Raw genomic sequence first — 27,255 nt, forward strand, 5'->3', positions numbered from 1 at the left:
ACAGAAATCAACAGTGGAGCGGATTCCACTTGTTAGTACATATTCACTGATGTCATGTAATGTTGAATCCATTGTTAAAAAGAAAATTGGCAACACTTTGGGGAAAAGCCCCTTCTCAAGGCCCTAGACAGACTGTTTTTTATTCTGACCGGGAGAGACTTTAAGGTATTACTGAAAGAGTATTCTGTTTTTTGGGACTCTAAGGGAAGTACCCTGTTCTGTAAGGGACATGGGAATGAGCCTCAAGAATGGTTGTTTTACCCCAAAGCATTGCCCCTGTAGACGGACGTTCACAGAGGTACACAATTAGGAGGCTTTATAATGTGCAATTATAATAGGCTTTATTGTGCCTGCTCCTTTTCATCAGGAAATTATCCAAACACAGGGGGGGGGGGGAACAAAGCTTCCATTCACTTGGGAGTATTTCTAGTGAAATCCTATGCAATTAGTTCACATCTCCATTAGTTAAGCCTGTCTCGCAGCCCCAAAACATATAGCATGAAAATAAGCAGATATAAGCAGTCTCTTAATAATGAAAGTCTTATCTGTTTATCAGCTGTAGAGTAAGCTTCTCTGCTCTCCTGGAACCGCACCCGTGCGTGCACAGAAAAATACCAGCATCCAGGTTTAGAAGTCTTATTGGGTGTCTTGCAATCAGCTCTGCTGTGTGGCTGGCAGAACTCAAGACATTGTGGTGTCTCCAAAGGTCAGCTCTCAGTCAGAGCTAAAGGGAGTCAGTTCCTGTCTCAAAGGCAGGCTTTTTGTAACCAATCTAATCAGGCAGGTGGTGTTTAGTAATTAACTACCACACTGCTAGATTAAAGGAACATTACTGAACAGGGATAAGTCCCCTGTTACAGCCCCCCTTTTTTCTTTAGACAAAGTTGCTGTAACGGATCGGGGGACTCGCAGTTCCCAGCGTGTCCCCGTCACCCCAGCTTCCACAGTGCCTAGTTCCTCCGCTCCCCTACATCCCCAAACTCTACCTTTTTCTCTCAGCCGTTCCTCCATGGCTCGATGCTCACGCCCAGGCTTACACTCTGCGCATGCGCACGGTCCCCTCACCAAGCGCGTGTGTTCACGATGGCGGGTTCCCTATCGTGGCTCACGCGCTCCTCGGCGTGCCTCTGTCACCCCTGTCCGTTCCTTATCTGCTTCCTCTGTTCCTCCTTCCCCTCTGTCTTCTCTCCCGTGCGCTTCCTCCGCTAATCTCCCCCCACGCTCTGGTGCACGCGCATAGCAGTTATAGAGGGCGCGCGCACCCGCTCTTCTTACTTACTTCCCCCACGCTCTAGCTCCGCCCCCGTCGGTTGCAGGCTATTACCTTAGTTTACCTCCCTGTCTCCTCCCCGGCTCTCACAGACCTATCTCTGCAATCACTCACTCAAACCTCTGCTCCTCCCCTCACCCCCATTGGTCCTTCTTTCCATATAACCCCACTCCTTCCTCTCAGTCCTTGCTCTGCATAGCTTTCCTGTAGCTCCTGTGTGTGCAGTGTCTATGCCTAGCTCCCTTGTCTGTTTCAGCTCTGGTTCCGGTCCCTGCCCGTTTGGATTCCTTTGGCTTGAACTTGAACTCTGCTTTGGACTTGACTACACTGCTCTCTCCTGCCCTTGAACCATGGCTTTCGGACATCACTACGCTGCTCTCTCCAATCCCTGAACTCTGGCACTTGGACATTACCCTCCGACCTCTGGCACCCCGGACTCAGCAAGTATTACGTTAACCCTTACTCATCAGGCCCGGCAATGCTACTACCACACTCCGGGCACGCCCTCACTGCTGTGGGTGCGTGTTTTACCCTTACCCACCTCAGTACTGGGGACTGGCCAGGTCTGCGGGCATACAGGCGTTACAGTTGCCCATTATAGCCTTCAATGTTTTTTCCCCTCTCCCTTTCTTTTGTGTTAGTATTTAGCTTGTCTTAGTCATTTTTTTTGCCTCCATTTGGGGCTTCATTGGATCTATATTCCTCTGTAGCTTTGGCGCACTTGTCCTGGCCCTGCTACTTGGCTACGTACGACAGTGGTGGATAAGTATTATATTTTTGTGCTCCATACAACACCTTTTGTGTTTTTACTACTGTTGATGGTTTCCCTGCGGTGTACTGTACTGTGATATTTATGTATCTGTTTAATTTAAATTGTATTTTTGGATATATGTTCATGTTTATTTTTTGGGTACTGCTGTGGCCCTATTTATCTTGTATCTACTTTGAGTGCCGAGGACATTTTGTTCTTCACTGTGAGTTAGGAATTTGGGATTCCTTCCGTCCCGTGCACTGAGATCTTTATACTGTTGTTTCTATTTTTGTGGTGGTGTTAAGTTTAGAATACATTGGCCTACAGTAATACACAGTTTTATTGCATGGTGTTATTTATACTGGATACTTCGTAGCACTTTAATCATTGGAATATTTCCTGTGATCACTATTTGCTGGATGGATATTTTTTAATACAATTCTACTTTGAAACTTCATTTTGTGGCTTGTTTTCTTGGGAAACACGGTTCATTATATTTATATTAAAGAATAACTGTAAAAAACTTGTTCAAAATCACCAAAAAAACTGGTATCGTTCATCTTAACAGCGGCTCGCTGCTCAATCGCAACAAATTGGAAGATCAAAGCGCCTAGTAGACAAAAGGTGCTAGCCAGAATAAGAGAGGTCAGATCGATGGAGCTTTTATCGGCTCTTTTGAAACACAATGCAGACAAATTCAACAAAGTCTGGGACGGGTGGCCCTACGATTAAAATTCGAGGACGCTGGATAGCAAAGACATCAAGAGGCATTCTGGCACTGGTCCTGGGTGGGGCCCTCCCTCCCCCTTCCTTATCCACCCCTTCCCCTCCTCTCCCCTCCCCTTCTTCTCCCTTCTAGCCATCTCTTTTCCCTTTTCTCACCCCTTCTTGCCCCCGCTTTCTTTTCTCTCCTTTTATTAATGGGGAAACGAAGGACGAGTGCCTCGGGTGCCCGCCCTCCCGGCTGGGGGGGTGCATGGCCTGAGGACACATCCATTAGTCCAGGGGATGAGAACGAAACATCTGAACTACTTGAGATGCATGTAATTCCCATGTAGTAGAACTAGCGGCTATCGATGTCTATTTCTATCTCCCTGAGTATATGCTATATTATGTTGTTTGTTTCTCCCTGTAAAATCTCCAAAAAAAATAAAAAAAAAAAAAAAAATCAATAGTTTTTTTTAAAATGTAATAAGAAATCCTTCTGGAAATTGGGTAACCTTTGTTTGCTTTTAACCAGAAAATTATATGAAATAATCAAGGCAATAATAGTTTGTTCTTGTATAGCGCTGCTAGTTTTACGTAGCACTTTGCAGAGACATTTTGCAGACACAGTCCCTACACCATAGAGGCAAGACGTATGTTTTTGGTGCCTGAGGCACAGGGAGATAAAGGGACTTGCCCAAGGTCACAAGGAGCCGACACCAGGAATTGAACCAGGAATTGAACCAGCTTCCGCTGCTGCAAACTCAGTGCCAGTCAGTGCCTTTACTCACTGAGCTGCTCCTTCTCCCTAACTAAGGAGTTTCGGTTTACATGTTCATTAAAGTGTTTATTGGCAGCATAGAAACTAACGTAAACTCTGGCTTAACAACTAAGCCTCTTCTTATTTGGTTCCTGATGAAGCTCATAGATAAGCTGAGAGATGGAAATAAAGCAGACCACGAACAATATCTTCAAACTCAGTGCCAGTCAGTGTCTTTACTCACTGAGCCGCTCCTTCTCCCTAACTAAGGAGTTTCGGTTTACATGTTCATTAAAGTGTTTATTGGCAGCATAGAAACTAACGTAAACTCTGGCTTAACAACTAAGCCTCTTCTTATTTGGTTCCCGATGAAGGTCAAGATAAGCTGAGAGATGGAAATAAAGCAGACAACAAACAATATCACAATACACAAGAAGAGAAGGAGGGAATTTTCCTTAGACTAATCTTTAGCATTAAGGGATGTTTACTACCCCCTGGTGGATAAGCCGAAACTCTTGTAATCAAATAAATAACCCACACTTTACAGAGACAGTACCACATAGCAGACCAAAAAGAAAGAAATAATGATGTTTGTTCTTGTATAGCGCTGCTAGTTTTACATAGCACTTTACAGGCACAGTCCCTGCCCCGTGGAGCTTACAATGTATGTTTTTGGTGCCTGAGGCACAGGGAGATAAGGTGACTTGCCCAAGGTCACAAGGAGCTGACATCGGGAATTGAACCAGATTCCACTGCTTCAAACTCTGTGTCTTCACTCACTGAGCAGCCCCTTCTCCCAAACCAGCTTTTAAAAGGAATGATGATTTCACTTGTGTTCTGTGAAAAAAAGAAACAGGGAAAATTACATTTTCTGCATCATTCAGAAAATTAAATTTTCTGCAATCGCTGTATAACTAATAAGAACATTGTAATAATTTTGGAAAGGAAATAATTAGGGGGTGACTGTTGTTGGACAGTTGGGTTTAAAAGAATTTGCACAGATTGCATAAAACTTTCAAAACATCGGCGCAATCCATGCGTAACCATTTTTTAAACTTATTTTTTTGTATTGTATTGTATGTCTTTATTTATATAGCGCCATTAATGTACATAGCGCTTCACAGTAGTAATCAAATAAATAACAGATAATATAAATAACAGATCATGGGAATAAGTGCTTTAGACATAAAAGTAACATTAAGAAAGAGGAGTCCCTGCCCCGAGGAGCTTACAGTCTAATTGGTAGGTAGGGAGAACGTACAGAAACAGTAGGAGGGAGTTCTGGTAAGTGCGTCTGCAGGGGGCCAAGCTTTATATCATGTGTTCAGAATATCCACAGTGCTATTCATATGCTTCTTTAAGCAAGTGTGTATTAAGGTGGGTCTTAAAGGTGGATAGAGAGGGTGCTAGTCGGGTACTGAGGGGAAGGGCATTCCAGAGGTGTGGGGCAGTCCGTGAAAAAGGTTTAAGGCGGGAGAGGGCTTTAGATACAAAGGGGGTAGAAAGAAGACATCCTTGAGAAGAAAGCAAGTCTGGATGGTGCATAACGAGAAATTAGGGCTGAGATGTAAGGAGGGGCAGAAGAGTGTAAAGCTTTAAAAGTGAGGAGGAGAATAGAGTGTGAGATGCGGGATTTGATCGGAAGCCAGGAGAGGGATTTCATGAGGAGAGATGCAGCGGCCATTATTTTAGCAAATCACGCGGTTTATTCCTCGGAATACCCATGTCATGGCGCGGGATTTCTTCTAACCGTACCGCCTTAAGACGCGAGTGCAGGCGAGTGCAGAAAATGGCATTTTAGTGTTCTGGTTTTTAAACACCTGAAATTGACATAGTAGCACAGTTGCACAGTACTGTACACATTGCAATTCATTAATTTCATTGCACACAATCCATGAAATTCAAACAAAGCCACCGTGATAAACACGTGTGCCTGGGGCGATTGGCCATGTTCATGCCGCATGGAGTACAGCAGCGCACACGAAAACGGCGCCGTGATTTCGTAAAATAACTGCATCTGTAGGATTGAAGCAGGGGGTGCCGGTATCGCATGCAAGAAATATGGGTAGGAGGAACTTAGAGAGACTAGAAAAGTGAGGAAACAGCAAACAGGAAAAGCAATAGGGCAGACATAATGAGATGCAGGGAGAAAGGTAGGAGGAGACAGTTCCCAGGTATTGGAGGATAAGGATAAGGAGTTGAAAGAGTAGATGTATAAATCAGGCCTGGGAGGGTAGTGTAGCACTGAAGGCAAAACAGCAGCTTAGAAACTGAGTCTATAGATGTGTAAAAATTGTCAAAGCATTTAGAAAGCGAAGTTCTTGCAGTTGCAGGGTTGTTGATGAAGTGCAGAATCCATTTCCTTAGGTATTCTTCCCCTCCAATTTTAACTCCACAACACTTCACATGTGACACAGCCAATATAGACTGATTTAAATACTCTAATAATATCACATGATAATACAAATTAAGAGAGGGGTTGTGCCTAATCCACTCCGACAGACATACCAAGGAGATGTTAATACTGTATGATAATAATTCTGCTGCAGTTGGGGTTAAATTAATAGATGGGAAATCAACTCAGACATACCAAGGAGCTGTTAATAGTTCAATAGGCCGCAGGACACGGGAGCTTTGAAAAACAGCCATTGCGTGAATCCCTTACGGAGGTATCTCTGGAAGCAGGGGGTCCCCGGGGCTGAAATGAATGGGGTTCAGCTCCAGAGACCCCGCTTCAATCCTATGTAAAAAAAATGGCAAGCTTGGAGTGCCACTTTAACGTGGAATTATTAAAAGTAAAAAAAAAATGATGTCATAGATAAAATATCTTATTGATAAAAAAGGTGTAAAACATACTGGACACCTAACAAGCTCCTATTGAACCCCCAAAATAACCACAACATATATATAAGCATATGAGTGTCACAGAGGAGTGCTACTGAGTATGGCAATATATATTTAAAACCAGAGACAGAACATAAAACACAGACAGAGCTCAGTTTTAGAACATCCATAGCATCTTCCACACAGGGGAACTTGTTTGCTTGCAGTATGGTTGTGACAACTCTAATACAGAGTGCTTTTCCTGGTAATGTACAGGTTAATAAAAGCTCCAATCAGACTTAGAACTTTGCAACTAATATTGACAGATTTACTATAAATCATTCTTCCTGTTATTACACAGGTTATTAAGAATTTATATTAGCGTTAGGGACCCCTGAAATGTGGTCTGCCGTGCCGTTGGCTCAGGGGCTTACAACAATTTTGGCCAAAAATGTCAAACTAAAAGACCATTTTACTTAATAGATATTTATACATATATATTTAGGCACTGTACCGTGTATGAGTTTCACTGGATGTTCTAAAACTGAGCTCTGTCTGTGTTTTATGTTCTGTCTCTGGTTTTAAATTGATAAAAAAGGTGTCAATGTTTCAACCTAAAACACATTGTTTTGCAATGTATGTTTTTTCTGTACTGTATATACTAGTAGTGCTGACCACGTACATAGCGCTTTCTACACATGATACAGTATACAGGCATGCCTCAGGAAAATATGGTACAAAATGAGGCAACAATGCACTTCAGAATGGAAAAAATCAGGAGCAATCAGTCCCTGTACCAAGGATCTTGGAATTATTAATTGTATTTATTTATAAAATATTTTACCAGGAAGTAATACATTGAGAGTTACCTCTCGTTTTCAAGTATGTCCTGGGCATAGAGTTAAGACAAATAATACATGGTTACAAATACATAGTTACATAAGGAATGTAGCTGGGTGAAAGAGTTTACAATATAAGTCATGTGCTGCAGGCATTTTGACAATAAAAGGCAGCAGATAACTAGCAATAGGCCTTAATCTATAAACTGCTATCGCATGGAAAGCCTATATCTTTAAACATCTGCAATGCTTGCAGCCTCCCGGTAGTTTAGTGGAAACTTGAAATACAGCAGCTCATTGTTACCTTCACTGTCCCATTCCTAAGAACAGGAGCACTGGACAGAGCATTTCAAACCATTGAAGCCTGTATCGCTGTTTTCATCCCGCAGCAGTTCTGGTTCCAATGAAAACTTTGTTTTGCTTCAAACTTACACAATGATAAGACTGCAGAAAAAATATATAATTGTCTCCTCCGAAGAGTATTCAGTATATGCTCACGGGAGATATAATTACAGTAGTTGAACGCTATTACGCTATCCCGTTTACTTAAATGGGAACGCAACTATAACTTGCTTCTAGTTCTCAATATATATTTCCCCCCAAATACTAGAAACATGCTTAACAATCTGTAGCAGGCCTCCTCAGCACTAAATGGTTAACCTTTTCAGTTTTGCATAATAAAGCTTGGCGTCTCTTGTTTAAATGTACTGTCAGTACATCTTAAAATAAGAGTTCACAGCACATATAAAGAAAAAAAACTGAGTTCTTTTGGTGATTAAAATTCAATTGATTTTTAACAATGTAAACAGCCCAGCATTATTTTGTTACCGTAAATGGTTCAAAAACTATTTTTGTTACTGTATCTACTAATTATCGCAAATGTATATAAGTAGATTATTCAGCAAATAGTAACGTTATTGGAATTAAAACTGGTCAGTGAATGTTATTACTTTATAATTACCTTTGCAATTCTATCTTCTTTGTTATTGTTAACTTCTATGCCGGAGCTTCCTCTCGTTCCGGGTGGCCGCCCAGACGATACCGGAGCTGATGTGGCGACACTCCGGCAGGAGCGTGGAGATGGATCCCCCAGCCTCGACCTGGATCGTCCGCATATAATAAGGTAATTTGGAAAACAGCTTTCTACAGCATGCCACACTCACCGGGAGAAGGAGGTAGAGTCCTTACCGGAGTCTCCTCGGGACGGGAAGATGATGCCCGCAGTGACTTCTCCACATAGCGGACGTTGTCCTGGAAGTAGTGGTCCTGTTCCTGTGCCATCAAGGAGGACAAGAAGGGTCCTTTCTCCCCGACCACCTCCGAAGTAGGTAAGTCCCTTTTGAATTCACAGTAGGGAGCTGCGTCACTTCCCGGAGACTCTGCTCCGGAACCGCGACCAATGCTGTAATATCCCTGGCAAGAAGCGATAGTAGCCAAACCGGGAACGGGATGGAATAGTTCATAGAGGCGTATTAGGATCCTCCCTGGCAGTTGGAGGAAGTCCTTTCCCTCGATGTTGATGAGTATGACCCTTCCTGGCAGCTCCAGTCTTTGGGCAATGTGGTCAGCCATAGTCACGGATGGTGTGTCAGGGAACAAGTCAGGCACAGCTCTGACAATTAGATTGTAAGATCCTCAGAGCAGGTAACTCCTCTTCCTTAATGTTACTCGTACAGTGTGTCTGAAGCACTTATTCCCATGACCTGTTATTTATATTATTTGTTATTTATATGATTACAACATGTATTACTACTGTGAAGCGCTATGTATATTTATGGCGCTATATAAAAAAAGACATACAATACAATACAATACTTGAGTGGTCACCACGTGCGTCTGACCGGTGCGGTAGCTGCATCCGGCTACGCCCCATGTGATGGCAGTTAAGTCCGCGTCTCCTCCCCCTGGTGGATCCAGGAGTCCCAGGCATTGTAAAAGGGGTGTGGCGCAGCTACGACTTTCATGCAAAGCCACACATATTTCCTCCACTCTACGCGTTTCGCCCAGTAAACACTGTTAGTGGCTTCGTCAGGAGCTCCTAACGAAGCCGCTAACAGTTTACTTGGCGAAACGCATAGAGTGGAGGAATTTTGTCCACCCAGACGATCCGTATCCAGAACTGCCTGCAGTGTGACGTCATCATCGCGACCGAGCTGGCTGTGATTGTGCTTAAACGCGGAGATGGAGGGGAAATACACTCTGCACAGAGAATGCCCCAGCTGATCTGAAGTGCCGGCTGAGACTACAAAGGACGGGGGACATTCACACTTCATGTGGGTGATCCCACACATTGCGGGAGGCGGCGAGAGACATCGTGATCGGTTCTGTGGTTCACTATTCAGTGATACGTGCCTATTTTACTGGCACTATTGTAGGTGCGTTTTTCATATTTTACTGTAGCCCTGCTTCCTATCACTATCAAGCTGCTACTATGTGCTGTATTACCTGCCGGCTCACAGGGCCTAAGTCTGCCACGGAGAGCCTGGGGTGCGCGCAATATTTATAACGGGTGCAGCGCCTCCACCTGCGACAGCTCCTGCCAAAGGGGGAGTGGGTCTTTGCAGGACGTATATGCAAGAATTACACTTACACAGCCAAGTTCTAAAACCAATCTCTTTTACTTGCAGACCAAACTCACAGTTCATTACATGCCATAACATTCCTATATATATATGTAGACGTTATATAGCACGCCACGGAGGGCGTCAACATTACCTAGCGCCACGGCGGACGCCCACAACATGCGCCACGGCGGACGCCAACAATAATTCCCACACCCGCCACCGGGTGAGCCCACCCCGTGTCCGATCCTTACGGATTAGTCCTCCCGCTCACAGCAGGCCCTATGTGTGTGTATGGGTGACTGCGCAGCCACTATGTCTCGGGTGAATGAATGGTACCGGTGGTGCACTTGATGAAATACCTGCCGAGCACTCCGGTGCTCGGGACTGCCACGATCTTCAAAAAGGGTCTCTGTACGTCGACACTGATCTATCTCTCTCTCTAGGGTCCGGAGCTCTTCCACCCGGACTTTGGCAACACCAGTGGGGGTCTGAGCCCAGACCTCCCTCTCGACAATATAGTCCCGGTCAAGATTTACAGTACTAGGGGAACAGGAATCTCACTAAGGCGATCCCTAGCTCAGCTTGTCTCTAAGGTGACTCAGGGCTAACTGGGCCTTGGGCATCTGGCCTGCACCGGGGCGGTTCAACCTCCCCTCACAGACTCTCCGTCTCCTCTCCAATAAAGATGGGAAGGGGGATAGGGAAGGCTCCCGCATCAGCTAAAGTACATAAATTGATGTGAAATAGTTAGAGATTGTGTCAGGTGCAAAAGGGGATAAGGGGTAAGCAAGCAAACAAAAAGAAAAGTTCCCCCCTGAATGCACTCGAAACAACCTATATTAGTGTTATTTGTAAATTAAAATTAATAATTTTATTAATATCCTATATTTAAAATGATAGTTGTACAGAGGGGAGTGGTAAACAAATCCATGGCCACCCCCAAAATGGCATACCAACACCAATATTAGCTTTATTAACCGTTTTATACACGTCTACGGAAAATAGCAAAATTTAAGGTAATACACCTAAACACATTGGTATTTGGCCTCAGTCCAAACCAACCCCAACAGAATTGATCACAAGCCTATTAATAGGATGCGCTTTTGTCTATAAAACCGGCAGTCTCAAGTTTGAGTGTGCTGCCGGTACTGTTCCTGCCTGGACCTCCTTGGGACCTTTACTCTCCTTATGGATTCCGGAAGACTGGGACAGTCACTCATATAATACTAAGGTTAGTTTACCGTCGGGTAGTGTAGGTACCTGCTTAGTAGGGTTCACCTTGACGTGGTAGCAGGCTTATAATTCCTTGGCCAATGGATTAGACTAAGAACCCTTATGTTATGTTTAGTTTCGCTGCACCTTGCTGTTTCTGTCACTATGCCTTTAAGAAGTCTGGACGTTCTCCAAGAAGCAATCCTTCTCTGGATGTTACCTTGTGCTCTGGACTCCATGCCCATGTTCCTGGTTTCCGTTTCCAGACTCCCGTGCTGAAGCGTTGGCTTCCCTGCAACCCCCGCGTTGGTGCCTGAGAACGCGCGCACTCCCGCTCTGCTGTCAGAGCATGCGCGCACATACAGCTGGATCAGTCGTGTCTCTGAGCTTGGCTCCGCACCTCCGGACGTGTCGCGCATTCTCCTGCACGCGGCGCGGTCACGTGACTACGTGCGCCAATCCCCAGCTGCGCGGCAACTCACTCCCTTCGTATCCCCTGCGGCCTCCCCACCTCGCTAACGGGTCCTTCCCCCTTTTCCTGCGCTTGTGAGGAGAGCACAAGCGTGACATTGAGATGGTAAGAGGCCCGTGCTCTCCTGCAGCACTGAGCCCCGCCACACTCCCAGCCGGCCCTGTCCCTGGCTTCTGTGGCAGCAGTGTATGCCAAGATATAATGGCGAAAGGCAGGGTTGCAGATCTGTCTTTTTATATTTTTACCCACCGTAACTGGTTTCATCCATGTAAAACAAGAGCGGCAGACAGCACTATGTTGATCTAGAATAGAATACAAGTAAACCCTGTGTCGATCGGGTGCACAAGAATAGTGGACTTTCCCTTAAAAAGTCTCAAATAATCTAAGAGAAACAATGCATTTCCAGCACTCCCTTGTTTTAAATGCGAGCTGTCACTAGTGGGATAAATAAGGAAGCTGTACACTCCACAAACCGCGAATATCTTTGCGGTAGCTTGTGACTACAACACTACTGTTATTCATTTGTATGTATATCTTTCTTTATATCGCACCAAAAGTGTACTCAGTGCTTCACAAAGAATACAGTTCAGGGAATTATAATAATACAATAAGTGCAGCAAAATGAGACAGTAGGAAAGGAAATCCCTGCCTTGAACAGCTTACAATCTAAGTGATGGGACACTTACAGAGACAGCAGGTGACGGAATAAGGGCTAGCAGTGCTTTGCCTCAGTGACTGTGGGACCAGAGCCATGAGTGCAGGCTATTGAGATGTACGATTTGTGAGGTAGGTTTCAAGGTTAGTCAGTATTTGATCAGATAGGTTAACACAGTTAGCAAGGGGAAAGATGGCAGGGAGGAGAGGATGAGAGCAGGTATGTATCTGGCTGGGTCCAGTACTCGGAGATATCAACGGCAGCAGGAAGGAGTAGATAGAAGGTGTGAATAGAGGATTTGTGTGCGTGCTTTTCATTAAGGGGTAAAGAAGTTGTTGGGAGAGAGGTGTATAAATAATGGTGCAGGGTATGGGCACAGGCATAGGTGGAGGGGAGGATAGATTAAGAAATAGGGATAGGAGGGGTGTGGGGAAATTGGAGAACAGAAATGTTTACAAACATGTGAGGAACAGTAAACGTAAAAAGCAGTAGGGAGGGCATAGTGAGATGCAGGAGAGGAGACTTCTCAGGTATTGAGGATAGGAAGAGAACAAATTATCAGAGCATTTAGAAAGCCAAGTTCTCACAGTTGCAGAGTTGTTATAGTGCATGGTCCAGATCTTCTTGTATTGCTCACCTCCAATTTCAACTCCAGTATTAACTCCGCCGACACTTTATATGCAACACTTTAAGATGTAACACAGCCAAGATAGCCTGACTTACATACTCTAGTACAGGGGTGGGCAACCTATTTTTCAATGTAGCCACAGGTGTGGCTAATTAGATGTGAAAATAGCCACACCATGCAAAAATTGAGGTATTTTGTTGCGCATGCAAAAATTTAAAACAACATAGTGTGTGTGTGTGTATATACACACACACACACACAAAAATATATATATATATATATATATACATATACACACACACAAAAATATATATATATATATATACACACACACACACACACACACACACACACACATATATACATACATACACACACATATATAGATATATAGATATATATACAGCTAAACCCCGTTATAACGCGCCTCGCTATACCGCGATTCGGTTATAACGCGGTTTTCCCATGGCACACTGCACACACTGCACACTCACTGCACACACACTGCTCATTGCTCACACTGCACACACACTGCACACTGCACACACTGACACACTGCACACACACTGCACACTGCTCACACTGACACACTACACACACTGACACACTGACACACTGCACACACACTGCTCATTGCTCACACTGCACACACACTGCTCACACTGACACACACTGCACACTGCACACACACTGCTCATTGCTCACACTGCACACACACTGCTCACACTGCACACACACTGACACACTGCTCACACTGCACACACACTGCTCACACTGACACACACTGCACACTGCACACTGCACACACACTGCTCATTGCTCACACTGCACACACTGACACACTGCTCATTGCTCACACTGCCACACACTGCTCATTGCTCACACTGCACACACTGCTCACACACTGACACACACTGCACACTGCACACACACTGCTCATTGCTCACACTGCACACACTGACACACTGCTCATTGCTCACACTGCACACACACTGCTCACACTGACACACACTGCTCATTGCTCACACTGCACACACTGCACACACTGCTCACACTGCACACACACTGACACACTGCTCACACACTAACACACACTGCTCATTGCTCACACTGCACACACTGACACACTGCTCATTGCTCACACTGCACACACTGACACACTGCTCATTGCACACTGCACACACACTGCTCACACTGACACACACACACACACACACTACACTTATACATAAATCAGCCTTACCTTACCTTGGGGATGATTTTTGAGGCATGTGGCTGCAGGGTGGGGGTGGTGCTGCGGTGGAGGGGGATGATGGCTGCTGCGGGGGCCCCCGATGCTGCGGGGGCTGGTGGGATGGCCCGGTGCAGCGCGGGGGGGCATGGGGGGGGGGGGAGGGCAGGACGATTCTGCGCTACGGCAGGGCCAGGGGGCCCTGTATTGCGGCGCGAGGGCCCTGTGCTGCGGCAGGGGGAGCCGGACCGGAGGGGAATCCCCCCTCCCATCTCCTGTCACGCGGTGGCAGGGGGAGCCGGACCGGAGGGGAATCCCCCCTCCCATCTCCTGTCACGCGGTGGCAGGGGGAGCCGGAACCGGAGGGGAATCCCCCCTCCCATCTCCTGTCACGCGGTGGCAGGGGGAGCCGGAACCGGAGGGGAATCCCCCCTCCCATCTCCTGTCACGCGGTGGCAGGGGGAAGCCGGGACCGCGGGTAAAAACACTGATGCGGCGGCCATTTTTTTTTTTTTTAATTAGCGCGACCCCGTTAGTAACGCGGTGGTCTCGGGGTGGACCCCGAGGACCGCGTTATAACGGGGTTTAGCTGTATATATATATACACACACACACACACACACACCCCCCAACATACCAGAGCCAGGAGGGGAGACAGTACAGAGGGAACCAGCGCTACCAAATTGTTCAGTCAGTCGGGGGAACGGAGCAGCAGCGGGCAAGTTTTTTAAAATGGAATGATACCTGGGTTCCCCTCCACAGCGCTTGCGCAACGGGTCAATCGGCTTCCATAACCCCCCCCCCCCCTGATGCGGTGCCGTGAAGGTGAGAGAGGCAGATTGATGGCGGAGTGGTTCTCCGCATGGGGTCTGCACAGCTAGGCTGTGCAGGACACAGAACGGAGTTCTTGGATGGGGAAGGTAGGGCTAGACTAAATCAATATTAAATTCGCCACACTTAGCCTGCCAATTCGCCGAGTGGCGATAGGGTTGCCCACCTCGGCTCTAGTACATTCACTTCTTGACTAATAATTAAGGGAGGGTTAACGTGACAAAGTGAAGGAAAAGAGTGCGTAACTATTAAACAAAATCACACACGTGAAGTGATAATTCAGTGAAATTGAAAAAGTATAATACGTGACCTAATGTTTAGGCAAGATGGAGCATCTGCAGCTGTGGTACCGGGGATGCCCCCTAAGCACCCCCTAGAACGTCAGACAAATACACAAAAGACACAGCGCACAACGCTCATAGTGCATTAAAAATATATTATAACAATAAATCAATAAGGTAAGTATTGTGCGTACATCAATAAAATTCAAATAGGCATGTTAGGGGTGAGTTACCCATACACCAACATTGTGGACCGGATCAGATGTGATCAGCAGGTACTGAAGCCGTTTTGTGATGCCAGGTTCCAAATCGATCGGTGGATCCGTGTGTATCCGTGGGACAGGATTGTCTTTATGTGAACTGCGGATGCTGGACACTGTTTAGCCACGAAGTGGTTACTTCAAAAGACCCTCCACCGATCGATTTGGAACCTGGCATCACAAAACAGCTTCAGTACCTGCTGATGACATCGGATCCGGTCCACAGTGTTGGTGTATGGGTAACTCACCCCTAACATGCCTATTTGAATTTTATTGATGTACGCACAATACTTACCTTATTGATTTATTGTTATAATATATTTTTAATGCAATATGAGCGTTGTGCGCTGTGTCTTTTGTGTAATTAAGGGAGGGGTCTGCCTATTCTATTCAGACAAACATACCAGGAAGCTTGATAATTAGATCAGAGTTGTAGATGAGGGTAGGTTGATAGGATTCAGACAAACATGCCTTTGTGAAGAAATGAAATCAGAATGTTTGACCAGGAATTCAGTATGCACCCATGTTTAAAGATATAGAAAACATCCACAGATGATAACTCCACCGAGACTTTACATGCAACACTTTAAGATGTAACAAATAGTTACTCTTTGAAAGAATATTTGTATTTTCGTTGTTTGATATATTCCCGTGTGAGGGAAATACCACAATCCTGGAACGGGCCATTGAAAAAGTTTGCCCCGAGACTATATATATATATATATATATATATATATATAGTCAGATAAGGCAGTTGGCACTCCAATAGGTGCTGGTAAGCCACAGGTGCATGTCCCATATAGAGAATGTAGTTATACGTTACCGTTCCAAGGATTGGTAAACAAGAGACAGCACTCAAATGTTGAAAATCAAAGTGTATTTGTGATAACAAAAATACATCCAGAAACCCAACATTTCGGTCCTACAGAATGGGACCTTCCTCAGGGGGATACAAAGGGAGAATGACACAGTTCACCAAATATATATACATCAAACACTGAAAATCAATTAACCAATCACCATCACTCCTTTGTTTAGAAGTCTATGCATATTTATTCATTATTTGTTTACATGCAAGTTCTACTTATTGTGGTATTCCCATATGCACTTATGGTTCACATGACATAGTCTGGCTCTACCCTCTAGTAATGTCAGTACAATCCATCATGATCCCCACCACTCCCCCACACTCATTTGTCCTTGGTTTTATTATGTTTCACTTATGCATGGCACAACCTGCTTTACTTCTTTAGATATCCTCTCCCTGCTGCCCCTGACATATCTATCAGAGCTCAGACATGCTGTAGAACATATGCGGCAGGGCACATTGGTAACCATGACAATGGATGCAATACACAGCCGGGTGATTAGCAGTATGGAGGTATCTTATGTAAGCTTAATCAACACATGACATCAGAGCTGCAGGTTTCTTGTGTTATTTTAATTGGGTGATGGTGATTGGTTAATTGATTTTCAGTGTTTGATGTATATATATGTGGTGAACTGTGTCATTCTCCCTTTGTATCCCCCACAGGATGGTCCAATTCTGTAGGACCGAGACGTTGGGTTTCTGGATGTATTTTTTTTTTAATCACTAATACACTTTGATTTTCAATATTTGAGTGCTGTCTCTTGTTTACCAATCCTTGGAACGGTAACGTGTGTATATATATATATATATATATATATATAACAGAAATAGCCGTGTTAGTCCAGTTGCGATAGTGCAGAATAAATGAGTGAACACACACTAATTTGTTTAAGGAACATATTTTGCCTTTTACCCACCATTTTGGGTTTCTGCTACTCATGATAAATACAGTAACATATTCTGTAAGACTATTTCATGACTATTTTCTGCATATGCGTGTTTGTTCCATCGGCTCATAGTAAATGATATATATCCTTATTACGTTTTGACTATGAGATATGACCATTTCTGTTGTCCTTTGCGATTAAATATAATTACATCATTGAACTCCCTTGTGACTGCTTGCACATGTGAATGCATGGTTCACAAAATGGGCTGAAAAGTTTGCTCATCTCAATCGCTGATGAACTATTTTGCTAGTCTGCTGACCCCAACGGTGCCCGGGATCCATTTTGCATCAAAGGTGTTAAATGCCAATAAGAACAAATTAAAAAACAAAACATAAATGAGTCTGATAAATAGGGGCACGTTGGACAACAGTGGCAAGAATATAACAAAGCTGCATACTGTTCAGTTAAAGACTTTGACCAAGTGATGGAAAGAAACAAGACACCAAGTGGAGCAGCAACCTAGAGATGGGATATGGTCACGTGGGCAACGGGTGATGTGGCCACTGGACTACAATTCCCAGCATGCACTGCGGAATAAAACCGCAAACACTAGGCAGAATTCTGCGACGCGGTGCGGTTTGGGACGGTCCTGTGATAGTTGATCTGATGACCCCGGGCGCTGCCTCACTAGGCAAACACTCTTCTGGTTTTCAGCAAAATGCCGTCTCTAAAAGCGTAACTGAAAGAACCAATCAGGACAGGCGGATCGCGGGTGTCGGCGGCAGCTGGAAAAGCAGCAGCCAATGAGCGGCTCCGTTGCTGACACGTCCACGAGGTGGTTTGTCTGCGCAAGCTGATAAAGGTTGTGTGCCCCGTGGCTCGCGATTACCCGGTTTCAAATTAGTTTTCAAAAAATGATATGGATGAAAACGATATCGTGACATCCAGGGGGCCAGCGCGATATTGTGCGGCGGTGACAGACTGGTCCCGGGCGCTCCCAGGTGAGAACGTTATTTCCCTGTAGGCAACATCGGCCGGTGAGGGGGAGGGGACTCTTAAAGGGGCAGGTTACAGAGTGGCTCTTAAAGGGGAGGTGACCGGGCCTGATTTTTTTTTTTAATGCGGCAGATGATAAATTACCCAAATGCATGATGGGGCATCAGTGATGCTCATTTCCAAGATTGATGCCATAAACCAAAATGAGTGACAGCAGGGGGGTGGACAAAAATACATATGCATTTTCTGCAAATAAACCGAGTTAAAAGACTTATTAAGTTATTGTGGTAAATCATCATTTCAACTTCCTTCCCCCCACCTCTCCCTTTTTTTCCCTCACCCCTCCCTTTTTCCCCCTATCAGCTTTTTTTCAATCTCTTTCAGCTCTTCCATTCAATGTGATGGAAATGTCACAGAAAGATTTCCACTCCAGTCATTTTAATGGTGCTAAAATCTTCCAGAGTAGTTGGACGATGACTTGCACTACTGTATATTGAGATGGGGCCTTTGTCTTTCTGTCTGTGAACTTCTTCTCTTCCTGCTCTCTCACCCATCTCACTCTTTATATCTTTCCTGATGCATGATCTTTATCCCTCTTGTTGTCAGCAGTTAAGAGGCTTTGTATGAAGGAACGTAATCCAACTTTTTGCTGTAAATTTGAAGCTCCGAAGAAGCATTTTAAACCTGAATCTCTGAGTTACATCAGAGTAATATTCACACAGACAGCTGGTGTTTTGGGGGAGTAGTTACAGAAAAGTCAACATAAGGAAATATGAGAGAGAACTATCTGAGTGTGTTATTTTTTCCTATTTTATTATATGTATCAACATTCTCGGTGAAGTCTGACTTGGCATACACGCCTCTGACTTAAGGATCTGTGTCAAAGACAAGCTATTTGTTTCACAGTTTCTTGCATTTGGTGCAGACATCTATCAGCACTTTTCAGTGCCTTTATTCCATAGTATCTGTTATATTTGGATTGTTAAGGGAAGCCATATTTATTTAAAATGTTTTACCAGAAAGTAATATATTGCGTTATCTTTTGTTTTGAAATATGTCCCCGGGCACAATTATGATAAAACATGGTTGCGTTAAATGAACAGAGGTTACATATTCAATTTACAGACATTTCATGGACAATTGGAGATAATATATGATTATGGGCGTATGTAAGAGACAAAATTACAATTGTATTTGAATTTGTAGGATAGGCCTGCAATTGATTGTGTTAGAAGAGGCCCTGCCACATGGAGCTTACAATCTATAGGGAAGGGCAAGTGGAAATATCGGGTACAGGGGATGGGTAGGTTCGTGGGTTTCGGATTGTAACAGTGCAGCTGTAACACTTAAACATCACCAAATAGCTGCCGCATTAGGGTGATGCAGACGTAAGCTTAAGGGGTTCTGAATTAATTCAGTTCTATGAAAGTCCTTTGTCCAGGACTATAAACATAGAGGGTGGGGCTCACGAAACACATAGCAAGCAACCCCAAATGTTAACCCTTAGCACGCTGGTTCTGTGCACAGGGGAACTGCTCTTGGGGAACCCTTTCAGACGCCACCTTTGTGATGACGCAGATGTAGACTGAATTGGCCTGTTTGCACCAGAATACACAATCCTATTCCACTATAATTCCGTATGAAAGTACATTTGTTAGGGATTTCACAACTTGTATAATTTGTTCTGTTATGTAGCACAAGTAAATGGATAGCATAGCGGTTACATGCTAAAGTATTTATTTGTAGTAAGGATGTGCTCCGAATGGTATCAGCCTCTTGATAAGATTTAAGTACTGCATTAAAGTCAGATTTAAGCCAATATAAGACTGACCCTTTTCTTACATATATTTCTTTTTCAATTAGGTTCTTTAGAGATGGTTGGAGCACAGCAAGTGGAATTGTCAGTAGTACCGACAACTCCAGTACCACAGCAACCGCCTGTTCAATCCGCAGAAACAAGTGATCACCAGTATGAGTGTCTTGAGTGTGGCAAAGTGTTCAAATGGTCGTCTAGGCTGATTCATCACCAAAGGACTCACACTGGTGAGAGACCGTATAAATGTTCCGAATGCCCCAAAGCCTTTAAAGGCTCCTCAGCTCTGCTGTATCATCAAAGAGGCCACACAGGGGAGCGCCCTTATAAGTGTGCAGACTGTGGCAAAGCTTTCAAGCGCTCTTCGCTACTACAGGTCCACATGAACGTCCACACAGGGCTGCGGTCCTTCAAATGTAGCATGTGTGGAATGGGATTTAAGTGGTCATCTCACTACCAGTACCACGTGAGGCAACATACTGGGGAGAGGCCGTATAAATGCAACGTCTGTGAGAAGGATTTTAGGAATTCATCTAGTCTGAGGCGGCACAAAAACATACACACAGGGGAGAAACCATATGTGTGTACAGTGTGTGGGAAAGCTTTTACACAGTCCACCAACCTGAGACAGCATCAGTGCATCCATACTGGGGAGCGTCCCTACAAGTGTGAGGAATGTGGTAAATCTTTCACCCATTCCTCTAATCTGCTTCTTCACAAACGTACACATGCTGGAGGGCACACACAAAAGTGTGACTTGTGTGGTAAAGTGTTCATTTCTTACTCTTTTCTGCAGAAGCACTTGCAGTCTCATGCCATTGAACAGGCCTTTGTGCAGGCTGATACTGAAGTTTTCATGACTACTACCGCTGCCATGGAGACTGTGGAAATGCTCTTTAAATGTGGAGAGTGCGATCTGACTTTTAAGAATGAGGACCTCCTTCTGGGCCATCAACAGAGTCACGTGGAAGAGACAGCTTATGCTTGTACCACCTGTAACAAAACATTTAAAAATAACTATGGGCTTTTACGTCACCAACATTGTCATTCCAATGAAAGGCCTTTCAAATGCTCTATCTGTGAGAAAACCTTTGTGCAGCTCTTCAACCTCCTGGTGCACCAGAGAACCCACACAGAAGAGCAACAGCTCATTCAAACAGAGGCCGAAGTCACGTGCCCACAAACAACTGAGATAGTTCAGCCCTCTACTGCTACAACTGCCACAGAGACTGTTGAGCGTCCGTACAAGTGTACAGAGTGTGGTAAAGCCTTTAAAGGCTCTTCAGGACTTCGTTACCACATGAGAGATCATACTGGAGAGCGGCCTTACAAATGTTCTGAGTGTGGGAAAGCTTTTAAGCGCTCCTCACTATTGTCCATTCACCAGCGGGTACACACAGGAGTCAGGGCGTTTAAGTGCGCAGAATGTGGCCTAACGTTCAAGTGGTCCTCCCATTATCAGTACCACCTCCGACTGCACACAGGGGAGCGTCCTTACAGTTGCACCGAATGCGGCAAGTCATTCAAGAATACATCATGCCTACGACGGCACCGCCAATTGCATACAGGTGAGCGCCCATTTGCCTGTGTGATGTGTGGTAAAACATTTACTCAGACCTCTAATCTACGACAGCATGAGAGGACTCATACCGGAGAGAGACCCTACAAGTGTGAAAAGTGTGACAAGACCTTCACACACTCTTCCAACTTGCAGCTACACCAGCGCACCCACTCCAGCGAAAGGCCTTTCAAGTGCACAGTTTGTGGCAAAGGTTTTGTTATGTCCTCTTACCTTCAACGACATCTGCGCACCCATGTAGTAGATTCTGCAGGAGCTAGTGAGTGCACCTCACAAAATTCGCAAGGGCTCCAGAATTTGCAGGTTACGCCAAACACACAGGGAATGCAAATTATAGCAAACATGCCAGCAACACTGAATCTTGATGTCGGCAACCATCCTGGTGTTCCAAACTCACAAACTTATCTCCTGGTACAAGTGATGCAGCAAAACACCCCAAAGCTCCTATTGCTGCCCAGTCACCAGTTAGTGCAATCCCAGCAGAAGGTTCCTACAGCCCCAAATACTTCCAATATGGTTCTGATCCAGAACAATCTAAACCAAAGAATTCAGCAGAGCAAACCTGCACGTAAGCGATCCAAGCCTAAAAAGTCTGCTGCACCCTGCAATGTTGCTCCTAACCAGAATATCCTTATCATGCCCAACACAGCACAGGCTGTGCCTAATTTGCAGCCACTCCAAAATATGCACATTCAAACCATTCAGGGATCTCCAAGAACCCAGGGAATACAGATGGGGCAAAATGTATTTTTCCTGCAAAATGTGACTGAACAAAGCCCTCAACAGATGCCAGGAATACAGATAAATACCATCCCTGCCTCACAGACGATACCCAATATACAAATACAGCCAGTACCTAGTACTAGAGACATGACTAATATGCATATTCAAACTTTACCTAGCTCTCAGGAGATGTCAAATATTCAAATCCGAACTGTGCCAATATCACAAAGTATGCCCAACGTGCAAAATCAAACGGTACCTACCATGCAGGATATCTCAAATGTGCAGATCCATCAAGAGTTATCTAACGTACAGATCCAGACGATCCCTACAACACAAGACCTTTCAAACATTCATATCCAAACACTTCCAGGATCTCAAGGCGTTTCTAGCTTCCAGGAGAGTCAGCATTTGATTGTGATGGAAGATTCTCCGAATGAGGAGCTGTTGAGCACTGGGGAGAATATAGAAAACTTGCAATCCATGGAAGAAGTTCAGGATGTTCACTTTGAGACCCTACAAACTGACGAAGGCTTGCAAAATGTTCTTGTCCTACAAAATGCGGACGGAGAGCAGACACGACTGTGTGTGCAAGAAGTGGAAAATATTCAGACCATGCAGGAAGTACCTAATGTTCAAATCCAGGCCATGTCTAATTCAGAGGAACCCTCAACTACTATTCCAGGAGGTCAAAAAGTATTTATTATTCGAAGCGCCCCAGGGGAGCAGACCCTTCAAGTAGTGGACAATATTCAGGGTGGGCAAAATCTGCAGGTTGTAGAAAACATCCAGGGTTTGCAAAATGGTCAGAATATACAGATGATGCAAAGTAACCAGAACCTTAACACTGTGCAGATTTTGCAGAATTTGCAGTTGAGGACTGTACCAAGTAGTCAAGTGCAGACCATTCAGAATTTGCAGGGTTTCCAGAACATACAGCCATCAAGTGCTGCAAACCAGAATATACAAACTGTACAGCTTGTGCAAAAGAACCCTGTGCAAGGGTTACAGCAAGGCCTGCCATCTATTCATATAGTGCAAACTGTGCCTAAAGTTCAACTTGTTCACACATTTTAACTTCAGTGACATCTCCTGTAGCAGTCCAGCTTGAGGGAGACCACGCTTACAGTAAAGGCTTCCACCACTTACCAGAAGAATTAAAAAGGGGCGATGTAACAAGAAAATCTCACAATCTGAGGGGAAGGATAGTCTACTGAATAAAACCCTGGTATCTTGACAATATTGTAGTTCAAAGTGTAATCTACAAAGTTCTGTTATTCATTTTAAAAGAAAATAATATAGCCTTCCTTGATCCATCACGAGAGAGACTGGGCTTCTCATAGGGTGAATATAGTAGATGACTGTTTTCTCTATGCGTGCAGCACACAGATGAGGTGTACAAAAGGAAGAAAAAAAATCTGATTATCTTTATTATGCATTATTCTTTGTGGTAACAACAATGTATTTCTGTGAAGAAATAATAGCTTGTATACAGTATTGCAAAAGTTCCCAGTCAATAAGTTACAGCCAATTCTGATGTTTGCTGGCATATTTTACTCAAACGTAACAAACTATATTACTACATTGTCTCTGGTATCATTGGATTTTGCTGCACCTACATTTGGTGGCATTTTTCCAGAAGATACATTATAACCCAAGAAGAGCTAATCATGGCTTGTTGCATGTTGTAAACATGTGGTGATGTCCTAATCATGCAACTCCTGCAGCATTACATTATTTTTTTGCACACATCAACAGTTCCGGTGCTGTGGAGCTTGCTATTGACCAGAAACCTTTTATTCTTATGGCTGATGAATAGTTTACTATGGGAGCAATATTCCTCTAACCCTATTTAGCACTTTTTGGTGTGTGTGTGTGTGTGTGTGTGTGTGTGTGTGTGTGTATATATATATAATATTTTTCCTGTTGAAACAAGGAATGTAACCAACAATAAGCATATTTTGAACTACTAGAACCTTGGGCAGAAAATAAACCACTGTAGGCAAGATGTTTACTCTGTTACTTATTAACACTTTCTTTGAGCTATACACAATCCTCGTTGCTTGAAACTTTGCTGTATTCTGGCAATTACACAATTGAGGTTTCAGTTGTTAGTGTCACAATGTATCCTTTACTCAGCCCATTTTACAAGGTAGAATGTTCCTTTTAAAGCAGCGGTGCGCAAACTTTTCCCCGTGCGCACCCCTGCCTGCTCTCCGCTGCGACTCGCGCCCCCCCCCCCCACCCCCATGCTCGGGCCCGGCATCAAATGACGTGTGGGGTTATGTGACGTCACGTTGCCATGGTGCTGTCACGTGCCCCCGCGGTGTCATTTGACGCCGTGCTACCATGACGACATGTCACGGGAAGGTAAGTGTGTTATAGAGGCATTGCGCGGTCCCCTGACATTTCATTTAAATGCCTTGGGGGAGAGCAAGGGACCTCTATAACTGCCGCCCCCCCGCTCCCACCCCCCAGAAAATCTAGCACCCCTGCTTTAAAAGCGAAAAGGAAGCAACTTCTACTTGAAGATAAAGGGCTGTTTTTATATGGTGATTTTTTAGGTCAAGCAATAATTAACAAACACCATTTGATGATGCTTTTCTTTAAGTGATGTTTTGTCTTCCCAGTAGTTTAATGCATTTGATTGAAAACAGTGGTAAACATTCTGATATGATTCCAACACAAATCACCAACGCCAAGCAAAACAGTGATCATTGGACTTTTGAAAAACCTTTTGCAATGTATCCCTTCTACCTGCAGTGTGTCAGAAACACAATAACACGATGCCCGTATACTGTCATTACACACAGTGTAAGTAGAAAGCATATTTATAATTTCACCAAAGATGCAAATTAGCATAGAGATTATGGCGTTGGACCTGAATAAAAATGTGATGGGACTAGCTTCTTGGTTCAAGCACCAATACTCTGCGAATTAAATTAATTAAATGAAACTCATTTGACATAAATTGTGCAAGCAAAGGTAACATTTTCCTTCCACAATGTTGGCCTTCTTCCCACCTGTTTATATAATTCTGCATGACTTGCTCTAGATTAATGTTGGCTATTTTATAATTGGTTTACCCAAGTGTAATTTGAGTGACAATAAAACAATATTTTCGATTCCCTCGCCATAGTAATGACAAAGTCTTGGAACTGGTGCTTTCATGCACCTGTAAAGGACCATTTGTATGTAAACTATACATAAGTATAATGCGTTGCATAAAATAGTTTGTGCATTTGGTCGTAGCTGCAAGGCGAGATTTTAACAAAACGCCCCTCAATACAAAGGGGTGAAGTGTTTATACTTTTAGAGTAACAATGCAGTGATAAACAGCTGCCAAAAACAAGTCCATTATCTTAATGACACTAACATTTGTACAATAAAATGAGGTGACTAAATGTTACGGTCACGCAGGTTGGCACTGATGGCCTTATTGCTAATCTCTTTTACGCCGAAACACCCAGCAATCTTATTCTGTCCTTACCAATTTAAAAAAGGCAATAACCCAATGCATACAGCACATAGTAATTTTCAGTCAAGTATCTAATATGAAGCAACAGTTACACATGCGTACTCGTACACATTTATATGTCGCACATCATTTTATTGTCTTCTTTTTGCCCAATTGGAGTAGGCATATTGAAGCTTCCCAGGCAATTCGCCTTGTATGAAAGAAACCATGCCAGATGATGCGTACACATAGGTGCAATGTTATGGATGCATCCATGCCCTTATCACTTGTATATTCTTATTCAATATGCTGTGACACTGCTTCTGCCTTTTATTATAATGGAACTGAACCCTTTCCCAGCAAAAGGAGGCACACTGCATATTTAATAGACACCTGAAATGTAGGGTAAAAGTGTTAAACTTGGTGTTTGGAGACCTGTGAATTGTCATTTAGTACCATGTCCTTAGAAATGTTGTGTTTGTCCTATAGACCAGCACTCCACACAGCTATTGGTAATCAAGTATGTATTACTTAGGGGCTTATTCAATATACTGTACAATATTCTGAAGCGACTGTTCAGGTTGTATCAGATGAAAAGCTCCCATTAACTTGACTCAGTGGTGTAGCTAGACATGCGCGGGCTCCCGGGCAAAAAGATTTTTAAGGGCCCCATTAATATTAATACTGACTGCAATTTTTTTTTCTCCCTCCCCCCCCATTTTCTCCCTGATCTCTCTCATCATCTCTACCCCTCCCCATCATAATCATCTCTCCCCTATCTCTCATCTCCCCCACAATCATCATCACCTCATCTCCCCCACCATCATCATCACCTCATCACTCCATGGGCCCCACCATCATCATCATCTCTCTCCCTCATGCCTACCTGTGGGTGGTATGGCCTTAAATAGAGGATAAGCCAGCAGAGGAATCAGCAGCATTACACCGGCAGAGCAGGAAAGCGGGAGGAGCGCGCTTTTTTCTTCCGGTGTCAGCTCTGTAACAGCTGCTTGATTCCTCTGTCGGCTTCTGTTTCACAGGGGAGGACAGAGAGAGCAGGCCCCTGGGCTTTGCCATCTTAACTTCAATGGGAGTTTTTGTCTGATCGTGGCCTGAACAGCCACTTTCGTGTATATTGAATAAGCCCCTTAATGGTTTTCTTGCATGCTGTTTGTATATGTAATCATTATCCTGCAGTCAATCTATTACCAGGTAAGCGTACATTTCATGTTTCTGTTTCATGTTATGTTGTACACTGAAGGGGATTGTGTGTAATATAATCTGCAGCCCTATGGAGGGAACTATCTCACCTCACAAATAAATATGTCCTCTGTGTGCTGGAGTGCTTTTTTATAGGGTATGGAGAACTGCAAGATGATCACTAGTTCAAAGGGCTTTATCAAATGCGTAACATTCTAAGTCTAAAATGTGTGTGCATAAAAATAGGTAGCAAGCAAACTATAGAATATGTAAACCCTACATTATTTAGGTTTCCTGCTGGAAGTTGCTGGACTTCCTTCTTTTATGCATCATGTGTTTCAATTCATCTTGAAAATGGTTGACTCTGGGACTTGTATTTCTCAATATCAGTCTGCTACTCTACCCAAAACCCAAGGCCCACTGAGACAGGGGGCAATGCATTCC

The 27,255-nt window shown here is 44.1% G+C and overlaps 1 protein-coding gene across 2 annotated transcripts; it reads left to right on the top strand.

Annotated features, from left to right (window-relative positions):
• Window positions 1-8,202: 8,202 nt before the first annotated feature.
• ZNF628 (zinc finger protein 628) lies at window positions 8,203-26,946 on the top strand. 2 transcript variants are annotated; one of them, XM_075605225.1, is made up of 2 exons: window positions 8,203-8,271; window positions 19,903-26,946. In XM_075605225.1, the coding sequence occupies exon 2, from the start codon at window positions 19,914-19,916 to the stop codon at window positions 23,229-23,231; it is 3,318 nt and encodes a 1,105-aa protein (XP_075461340.1). In that variant the 5' UTR covers window positions 8,203-8,271; window positions 19,903-19,913; the 3' UTR covers window positions 23,232-26,946. The 2 variants fall into 2 exon arrangements, with proteins under 2 accessions (XP_075461340.1, XP_075461339.1); XM_075605224.1 differs by lacking the exon at window positions 8,203-8,271 and adding an exon at window positions 17,677-18,044.
• Window positions 26,947-27,255: the final 309 nt, after the last annotated feature.

Source organism: Ascaphus truei, chromosome 6 (genome assembly GCF_040206685.1).
Source record: "Ascaphus truei isolate aAscTru1 chromosome 6, aAscTru1.hap1, whole genome shotgun sequence".
Taxonomy (NCBI): Eukaryota; Metazoa; Chordata; class Amphibia; order Anura; family Ascaphidae; genus Ascaphus; species Ascaphus truei.